General features: G+C 46.4%; 1 protein-coding gene across 1 annotated transcript; it reads left to right on the top strand.

Annotated features, from left to right (window-relative positions):
* The first annotated feature begins 513 nt into the window (after positions 1-513).
* Positions 514-1,633, top strand: A4GALT (alpha 1,4-galactosyltransferase (P1PK blood group)). The gene has a single exon (XM_068273716.1). The coding sequence runs from the start codon at positions 514-516 to the stop codon at positions 1,576-1,578; it is 1,065 nt and encodes a 354-aa protein (XP_068129817.1). The 3' UTR covers positions 1,579-1,633.
* The last annotated feature ends 9,082 nt before the right edge of the window (positions 1,634-10,715 follow it).

The following is a 10,715-nucleotide window of genomic DNA, read 5'->3' as shown; positions in this document are numbered from 1 at the left end:
AGTATATCCACATCTGTTAATTATTTTGCCAACAATTGCTAGACTTACTGCATCATAATGGGCTCTCGGTTTTTCTTTTTTTTCTTTTTTGTTTCAAGTGGTGCACTTGAAACAACTTTTTTTCCCCTTTTTTGTACACTATTAAAGGTGCTTTAATAGTGTACAAAAAAGGGTAAAGAGAGGAATGAGGACAGCAAAGGATAAATTGTCCCGACCCAGGTCTAAACTGTGTAGGTTGTTTACCACTACTGCAATGTGCATCCACCTACCAGTTCTGCATGTGATTTGATTATACATTTCCGATAGCTGTTTTTTTTTTCAAGTATCTAATCTAATCTAATGGTAAACATGCCTTGCAGATGATTGGTTATCTCAGTTACTGCTATTATCCAATCATATTCTTTATACTGTACACTTTCTTACACAAGGCTGTTTTTTTTTTACAGTAAATAGTGATAACTTTATGATTTTTGTTTTCCAGGTTCCTGAGAATTTTACTGAACAAAGGATGACATGGCTCAAATTGGCCTTTTATCTCCATGGTCAGCCAAGTTTCGGTTAATCTCTGTGGTCTCGTTTTGCACCTTTTCTATTTTAATACTGTTCATGTACTTAAAAACAGATTACATCCCAGAAGATGAATTAATTCTTCACCTTTTACCCAAAGAGGTGGTTTGTCCGGAAACAATACCCACAGTGTCTAATATATCTCATGCCATGGTGCATCGTGGTGGGATCTATTTTGTGGAGACCTCAGAGAGGACCAGTCCAACCTTCCAAGCAATGTGTGCTATAGAATCTGCCGCTAGGGCCCACCCAAAAGCAAAGATAAACATCCTGATGAAAGGATTAACCGTCCGGAGCTTATCGAAGCACAGTAACTTTGGAATGTCAATTCTTAGCTGCTTCCCCAATGTGAAATTTTCACCGCTGGACTTCAAAAAACTTTTTGACGATACTCCCTTAAGTTCATGGTACACTAGAGTGGAGAATCAAAGGGAATTTGTAGACTATCCAACTCTTTCGGATGCTTGCCGTATGGCTATACTCTGGAAGGAAGGTGGAATCTACTTGGACACAGACTTTATTATACTTAAGAATTTAGAAAATATCACCAATGCAATGGGTATGCAGTCCCCGTATACTCTCAATGGAGCCTTTCTTACATTCCAATCAAAGCACAAGTTTGTTGAGCTATGCATGAGAGACTTTACCGCCCACTACAATTATTGGATTTATGGTCATCAAGGTCCCCAACTCTTGACCCGTGTATATAAGAGATGGTGTTCTATCCACAGGTTAAGGGATAAGAAGACTTGCCAAGGGGTCAACGTACTTTCAAAGGAAGCCTTCTACCCTGTCGACTGGCAGGACTGGAAAAGGTACTTCGAGCCTGCTGACCCAAAGGATATGAAAAGGATCTTAAAGAACAGCTATGGGGTTCATCTATGGAACAAAAAGAGTCAAGGACAACCCGTACAGTTGGGATCATTTCTGGAGCAACTACAGGCCAAGTACTGTCCAACAACGAATAACCTGATGAAGATGTATCTCTTAGCTGAAGGACTGAAGAGTTGAATGTAATACGAGCACATGTTAAAACACACAGGATGACTTCCATTGACTTGGGGCATCTTCCACAACTCAAAATATTTCAAAGCTTTAAAAGACAAAAGCTGAATAGGAAAAGGTTAGAAGTTCTTTTGAACTTCTTGTGCAACACACAACCCTTTTTGTGAAACAAGCATTACACTAAAAACGCATGCATTACTTGCTCAACCCACGCTACATCAGTTGCGTAAATACTGGTATAATTTCTGTACACCAGGGGCGCCCACACTTTTTTGACTCGCGAGCTACTTTGAAAATTCCCGAGCTCAAGAGATCTACCAACATTTAAAATAGCCAGGTATAGGTGCCCTTAATATAGGTAGCTAGGCATAGATGCTCCCCATATAGATAGCTAGGCATAGGTGCCGCCCATATAGATAGCTAGGCATAGGTGCCCCATATAGCTAGGCATAGTTGCCCCACATATAGCCAGGCACAGGTGCCCCCCATATAGATAGCTAGGCATAGGTGCCCCTCATATACTGTAGATAGCTAGGAACAGGTGCCCCCTATATATATAGCTAGGCATAAGTGCCCCCCCACATATAGATAGCTAGGCATAGGTGCCCCCCCCCCCACATATAGATAGCTGGGTATAGGTGCCCCCACATATAGATAGCTAGGCATATGTGCCTCCCATAATGATACTTAGGCATAGGTGCCTGCCATATAGTTAGGCATAGATGCCCCCCTCCCTCCACCAGCCGCCGCTCTCCTCCACTGACCCTGCATGCCCGGAGGAGCATGCAGCACTGAGACATATGATAGCGGCAACCAGCGGTGGAGAGGAGAGCGGAGGGTAACGGCGTGTATACAGGCAAAGCACTTCCTGTATACAAGTCCTTACCCACCGCTCTCCTCTCCACTGCGGGTCACCGCTAATCAGATGCCAGGCAGCAGGGATCCAGACAACATATTGAGGAGAGCGGCGGACAAAGAGGAAGGCGGAAGGAGGTGGGCAGGACGCGGCTCACCCTTTGCCTCTCCCTATTTGCTGTGTGCTGCTCTGCATAGGGCAGCAGAGCAGCACAATCAGACAGTACGCCGGCGCTGCATACTCTGGCGCACTATTTTAAAATGCCGACACGATCTACCCTGCAGTTCTTCGCGATCTACTGGTAGATCGCGATCGACGCATTGGGCAGTCCTGCTGTACATTGTGTGTGCGCAGTAATTTTACAGACTTTTTGTGAGAATGTGAATTTTTACATTCTGCTGACCATTTGTGTAACAGCAGCAGAATAACATCCACAATATCTCTTGGATGAAATTGATATTTTTTTTCTATCAGTATACTGCATAGCCACGGATCAGTGAATAATGGCGCACAGCGCCTATGCATAAAAATGGCACTGCATTAAAAAGATACGCTTATCGCTATTTATCGTTAGTACTGCATAATGGCGCACAGGGAAAAAAGAAGAAAAACGGCACACACTAACGGTATTTATCAATAGTGCTATTCATTTGCCAAACAGCAAACGTTATTGCCCACAGTAATGTTATTTATCAATAGCGCCCTACATAAGCCAAACTGCAGACGTTATTTAACTGCAAAATGGTGAATGGATTTAATGTAAGGGCTGGTTCAGACGGACGTCTGCGTAGCGTCGCGTCTGGGGGGTGTAGCGGCGGCTGCGCGGTCAGGCTTTCAGTAGCCTTCGGTCGCGTCGTGATGCGGTCGCGGTTTTTTTTTCCCGTAGGGGAACATTAGCCGTCGCGGTTGGCCGCTCCCTGGAAGCTACATGTTGCTTCCAGGGGCAGCCCGAACGCTCGCAAAAATCGGGACCCGAACGCCGCGTTCGGGTAAAAGCGCGCAAAAGCTCGGTGTAAACGCTCCCATTCACTTGAATGGGAGCGTTTACCACGACGGTCCGAACGCTTGCGGTAAACGCTCCGCAAGCGTCCGTCTGAACCAGCCCTAACACTGTCAAGGTTAGGGTTAGGCACCCCTGGGGGGGGGGGTCTTAGGGTTAGGCACCATCAGGGGGGTCTTAGGGTTAGGCACCACCAGGGGGGTCTTATGGTTAGGCACCACCAGGGGGGTGGTTAGGGTTAGGCACCACCAGGGGAGTGGTTAGGATTAGGCACCACCAGGGGGGTCTTAGGGCTAGGCACCACCAGGGGGGTGGTTAGGGTTAGGCACCACCAGGGGGGGTTTAGGGGTTAGGGATAGGTACAGAGAAGGTTCTGTGTGTTAATGCTAAATAACGAAAAGGCTTTAATGCTAAATAACAATAAGGCTTTAACGTTAAATAACAATAAGGCTTTAATGTTAAATAGCGATAAGCGGCAAACGGATTAGCGGCAACACCGTGCGCCATTATTTGCAGGCGCCATTTTCAGATGGATCCGCATAGCCAGGCTATTGACAGAGAATGGGATCTCCCACCTCACAAGACTTCTAGCAGCTATTACATTACGGCATTATCTGACAGGTCAGCAGAGTGCAACGTAGTAATGGTCGTTACAGTATTATGTCATGCAGAGGAGATTATTATTATTTTTTATTTATATAGCGCCAACATCTTCCTTAGCACTGTACATAGTACAAGACAAATAGTGGGAAGCATAGATACATAAGACGTTCAAAACTCTGTACAATCATGGCATCCTGCAATACAAATACCTACATTGTTGATGAGTGGGTTCGGACATCACCAATACTAGTGCGTGTTTATATGATAAATTAAAGCAGAATAAGAAACACTAGAAGCCCTTGAAAGCTTACAATCGCACAGGTGTCAAACACAAGGCCCGTGGGCCGAATGCAGCCCCTCCTTGACATTTTATGTGGCCATCCAGAGCTTCAGATGTGCATCATTGTAAGCAGGGATGGGTTTTCGAGTCCAGAAGGACTCGAATTCGGAATTCAAATGAAGTCCAATGACTTAAGGTGTGACCACAGGCAGTGGGGAGTTAACTTACCCAGAAGTCTTTGGGGGACATCTGCCTTCCCTTACCCATCATAGGCATAATGAAAGCCGTGTTCCATGACTCACTACATTTCCTCCTTCCGGCTTGAAAGAGGAAGCGCGATAGTGAGTCATGGAACGGGGCTTTCATTACGCCTATGACGCGTAATGGAACACAGACATTTCCGAAGACTTCTGGGTAAGTTAACTCCCCGCTGCCTGTGGTCACACCTGAAGTCATTAGACTTCATTTGAATTCCGAATTCGAGTTCTTCTGCACTCGAAAGCCCATCCCTGATTGTAAGCAGTTGGAATGACAGCACACTGGCTTCCCACACAGAAGAACACACCGGTGACAATGTTACTGGTTAAAATAGTCAGTTTGAGGTGGGATGCAGTAACAACCCATAGGACCCCCAGAAATATTAGCATGTGAACGCTAGCATCTTGCCTTGGGCCACATTTCATCTTGATGCTTTTCTGCCGAAACAGCACTGGGACAGGTAAATATTAAACTGTGCTGCTCCACTGGGAGGAGCTGCCCCTCCCCCCGCCCCCATGGTTGCTAGGGTTACACCACTTAGTTTGAGGCTGTTCAATGAATGTTAAATCTGAATAAACAATTTGTCCTGCAACTTAGACTAAATTTCCGATTTTGGCCCCTTTCATGATTGAGTTTTACACCCCTGATCTAAACGGTAGTGTGTTGGAGACATTAGGGAAGGAGACACGGGTTAGTGGATGAAGCAGTGAACCTCCAATGCGATTATAGGCTTGTCTGAACAGGTGTGTTTTGACAGTACATTTGAAGGCTAAGGCTTCCAGGCTTGGAGCAAGACGGCCAGGCTGGAGGAGAGCATTTCAAAGGAGCTCATGAGAAGTCCTGGATGCAGGAGTAAGAGGTGTTGACCAAACTAGAGGACAAGAGGGTTTCCTGGGAGGAGGAGATAATATAAAGTTCAGTTTCTAAAAAATGGCGGATGGAAACGGATGGAAAAATGATGGATGGCAAAATGGCACATAAACCAAGCCATTCAGCCACCTTCAAACTTGTGACTGTCTTAGGTGAATAACACGTTTTTTTTATGTTTTTCAGCTCCCACATAGACAAATCTTGAACTTTTGAACTTTTCTCTGCACGCAGAAGTGTTTTTAAGCCACATGGTGGTGACGGGATCACCATAGTAGTGGTTGCTATGGGGCCCGTAGCCAAAGGGGGCCTTGTGTGAGTGACCTTGTGTGAGTAATCCATTGTGGAGCTTATGGAGACCTGCAGGGGGCCCCCTAAAAGAGAAGCATGAACGGAGCATATGAGAGAAGTGGCTATCCTCTCCAGGTTCCACCGGAGATCTATCACTTCCAGGTCCAGGCATCCCCATCTACATGCCCATAGTGCCCACACTCATCATGTGGCCCGCTGGCAGGTTAAGTGTTGAGAGAGGGCACTCTAATCATAGGGATGGGAAGGCCCGGAGAAGTGAATCACCTCTCTCATATGTTTTGCTTGCCCTACTCAGCATGGGAGGGATAGGTCACATATGGCTACCTATAGTGAGGGGTTTACCTCAGATTATCTATACTGGGGTGAAACCTATGGCTACCTATATAAGGGGGGGGGACGGGACAGACGGACTACTTCTGGCTACCTACACTGAGCGATGCTAGCTAATACTGAGAGTTATCTCTGGCTACCAATACTGGAGGGCACCTCTGGCTACCTACACTTAGCAATGCTACCTAATATTAGGGGCCCCTCTGGCTACCTATACTGGGGGCTACCTAATACTGAGAGTTATCTCTGACTACCAATACTGGAGGGCCCCTCTGGCTACCTACACTGAGCAGTGCTACCTAATACTAGGGGCCCCTCTAGCTACCGGTACTGGGGGCTACCTAATACTGAGTTATCTTTTACTAATAGTACTGGAGGGCTACTTAATACTGGAGCTCACCTCTGGCTACCTAAAACTGTTTAATAACTTTTTAGGTTATGGTCTCTTTATTAAATGTGTTTAGTGTTATAGGGATGTTCATAATGTTTGTATGCTTATCATATTATAGCAACTTACTGAGGCCTGATCCTCATCCTGGTTCTTGATCCACTTCTTTCTTGTCTCTTCTTTCTCTCACTCTTTTGTTTTATTAGGGCTGAGACCTGCCCGGGGATTCCAGACTGTGCCTGCCAAAGAAACGTTTGGTGGAGGCAGGCATGGGATGATGGGCCCAGTCGGCCCTAGGTATAGCTTTACTTTTATGATAAGTTACCTGGGGGTGGGATGAAGCCTTGGAAAGTCAATATTAGCATGATTTAAAGGTGCTATAATTAACAGGTGCATGTACAAAATGTGTTAGACCAAGATACTCCTTTGCCTTGTCAATGGAAATCACAGTGTACTGTATGGGGTATATTGGTGGTTAGCACTTGTTTGGGTTTTGCTCATTATGGAAAATGTGTTAGCGTAATAGGTTATATGTTCCTTTGCTAGGATGTTAATAATGTTGGGATGTCTATCACATACCAGCTAATGCCTGCAGCATGATCCTCATCCTGTTTTTTGAATGATTTATTTTCTGTCCCAAAAGAGTCTTTCTGACTCTTTTGCTTTATCTCTGCTGGGGCCTGCCTGGGGACTCCAGACTATGCCTGCTGAGCACAGGCGTCCGAGCCATTAGGCAGCTATAAATTTTCGCCTAAGGCGACAGGAAGAGGCAAGGGTGCTTCTGCACTGAGTAGTGAGAGAAGAAATGCCTCTCAGCTGACTCAGGTGTCAGTTTACACAGCAGCAGCAGGGCTGACTGGACTTCAGCTCAATGATTCAAAGAACCACAGTAATGAATGAGTCAGTGAGAGAAGGCACTCATCCTAGTCAGGGATCCGAGGAGTACAGCATCATCAGCTCCTGATTCCAACTCCTGAGAATTCAGTCCCTCTCTCTCTGCTACTGCTAACTGCGTGGATGTAGAGACTGTGTAGCAGCCAGGCATTGACTTCCCCCCAGGCCGCCTTTCATTCAATGATTTAGGGTTGGTCCTGTGTCTGCTGTATTCAGGTTTGTTGATGTAAGGCAATGTAAAATACTAGGCTAGCTGATAAAAGTGCAATTAGAGGGCAGGCTAGCTGGTAAATATACACAGCATGATGTAGAACTCGTCTGGAGGGTCAGTGGGAAAAAATCTGTCTGGTCTCTCTCCATTGTTATAATGACTGCATGTGCAGATAAGGTCTTAAACAGGTTGAAAAGTTTTGACAGTCCCTAGACTCCAGGAGGGCTGCTTGCTGACTTGTGTAAGAGATTGGCAGGGACAGCAGTCCTATTACCAGCAACTAGTCTCTGTGTAATGTGGGACTGCAATACAGATAAACTGCTCCATCTCAGGCTATTCTCAGTCTCACTCCACTCCTCCTATCTCTGTATGTGTATAGTGTATGTCTACTGTGTGCTGTGTACAGTGTGCTCTGTGTGTGTGTGTGTGTGTGTGTGTGTGTGTGTGTGCAGTGTGTGTACTGTGTGTGTGTGTGTATGTTGTGTGCAGTGTGTGTACTGTGTGTGTGTGTGTGTGTGTGTACTGTGCTGTGCGTGTCTAAAGTGTGTGTGTGTGTGTGTGTACTGTGTATAGTGTGTATGTTGTGTGCAGTGTGTGTACTGTGTGTGTGTGTATGCTGTGTGCAGTGTGTGTACTGTGTGTGTGTGTATAGTGTGTGTACTGTGCTGTGCATGTCTAGTGTGTGTGTGTGTGTGTGTGTGTGTGTGTGTGTGTACTGTGTATAGTGTGTATGTTGTGTGCAGTGTGTGTATTATTATTATTATTATTTATATAGCACCGACATATTACGCAGCGCTGTACAATGTATATATATATATCTTGTCACTACCTGTCCCTCAAAGGAGCTCACAATCTAATCCCTACCATTGCCATATGTCTATATTATGCAGTGTAAGTACTGTAGTCTAGGGCCAATTTTTTTTTTTTTGTTAGGGGGAGCCAATTAACTTATCAGTATGTTTTTGGAATGTGGGAGGAAACCGGAGTGCCCGGAGGAAACCCACGCAGACACGGAGAGAACATACAAACTCTTTGCAGATAGTGCCCTGGCTGGGATTCGAACCAGGGACCCATCGCTGCAAGGCGAGAGAGCTAACCACTACGCCACCGTGCTGCCCGTGTACTGTGTACTGTGTGTGTGTATGTTGTGTGCAGTGTGTGTACTGTGTGTGTGTGTATAGTGTGTGTACTGTGCTGTGCATGTCTAGTGTGTGTGTGTGTGTGTACTGTGTATAGTGTGTATGTTGTGTGCAGTGTGTGAACTGTGTGTGTGTGTGTGTGTACACTGTGTGTGTGTGTGTATAGTGTGTGTGTGTGTACTGTGTGTGGTGTGTGTGAGTGCATGCCGCAATAAGTATATTTTATGGTGAAACGCTCTGCTGCATGACAACTATTTTCTGGTGAACCCATGCCGCAATAAGTACATTTTCTGGTGAAACGCTGCTGCATTATGATTTTCGGGGGTCTTGGGGGTGGGGTTCACCACAGGAGTGGTGTTCACCATGAGGGGTGCGGGGTGTGGGACTGGGGGCAATCACGGGGGGGGGGGGGTGCCACAGGATTTCTCGCCTGGAGTGACAAAATGGCTAGAGACGCCCCTGCTGCTGAGGAAATGTTTGATGGAGGTGGGCATGGGAAGATGGGTCTGGTTGGCCCTCAGTATGGCTTTAGCTCTGTGATAATTCATTCCTAGGGTCTTTGCTGGGGGCTCCAGACTGTGCCTGCTGAGGAAATGTTTCATGGAGGCGGGCATGGGAAGATGGGTCTGGTCGGGCCCTCAGTATAGCTTTATCTCTTTGATAATTCATTCCTAGGGGCTTGGCTTGGGGATTCTAGACTGTGGCTTCTGAGGAAATGTTTAGTGGAAGTGGGCACGGGATGGGTCCAATCCAGCCCCTGGGTTGATGGGGTATCGCTAGCCTGTGGGGGCTGAGGTTATGCATATGATTGCCACTGAGGGCCCTTTTCCACTAGCAATCGCTAGCGTTCACGCTGAACGCTAGCGATTGCTGAATCGCAATTAGCGGCGATTCCCCGACGTTCGCGGCCGCGATTTTGCTATGCTATGCACTGCATAGCAAAATCGCGGCAAATATCGCTCCGCCGCGCGTTCGCGTTCCCGACAAAAACGAATCGCGGTAGTGGAAATGACCTACCGCGATTCCTATGTTAAAAAGCAAACCGTAGCGATTGTAAAATCGCTAGCGGTTTGCGTTTTTGCGATTCAGCCAGCGCAAACGCGCTGGTGGAAAAGGGCCCTTACAGCACCATTCTACTTAGTGTTTTAGAGACATAATCACTGTCAAGTTTTAGGTAGGTTGGGTTGATATGTGTCGGTGTATCTTTCCTTTGGGGTATAGACAAGGGGTTAGTGGAATAAGATTTGGGGAGTGGGTGTTCTTTTCTGTTTTGCTTCTGTCCTGTGACACATTTGCATTGTTTCTTGAGGTGTCCCAGCTTCTGGTTGCGCTACTTAGATTGTTTGGAATACCTCATGGCTAATTCTAAAATCAATTGTACTATACTCTCCTGAGATGTCCAGGGACTGAACTACACATTTAAATGGGCTTTAGTGTTCAATTATGCAAAGAAATACAGTCCTGACATGCATTTTTCAGCAAACACACCTAACTGGCAGTAGAGTGCTTTCCCTTAAAGTGAATGGGAACCGCATTTAAAAAAATGAGATAGATACTTACCCAAGGAGAGGGAAGACTCTGGGTCCTATAGAGCCTTCCCGCTCCTCTCCTGGTACCCTTTTTCCAGTGCTGGCTCGCCCGGTAGCAGTATTTGACTAAATTAGTCAAATACTACTTTACCCGGCTGAAGGAGGCTTCAGAAGTCTTCAGGGAGCCCGAGTGCTCCTGAAGAAGGGTGGCCCTGTACTGCACCTGCGCAAGCACGCTCTCTTGCACGCTCACGCCTCTGCAGTATGGAGCCGCACATCTTCGGGAGGACATGGCTCCCAAAGACTTCCAAATACCCTTTTCGGCGGGGGATTGAAACAGGGGGGGGGAGCCAACACAGGATAGAGAGCACCGAGAGAGGAGACGGAAGGCTCTATACGACCCAGAGCCTTCCCTCTCCTTAGTTAAGTACTGTATTTGCTTCATTTTTTTTTAAATGCGGTTCCCATTCACTTTA

This window comes from Hyperolius riggenbachi, chromosome 3, assembly GCF_040937935.1.
Source record: "Hyperolius riggenbachi isolate aHypRig1 chromosome 3, aHypRig1.pri, whole genome shotgun sequence".
NCBI lineage: Eukaryota > Metazoa > Chordata > Amphibia > Anura > Hyperoliidae > Hyperolius > Hyperolius riggenbachi.
The sequence above is the reverse complement of the archived record's forward strand: the minus strand, read 5'-3'. Positions and strand labels throughout refer to the sequence as shown.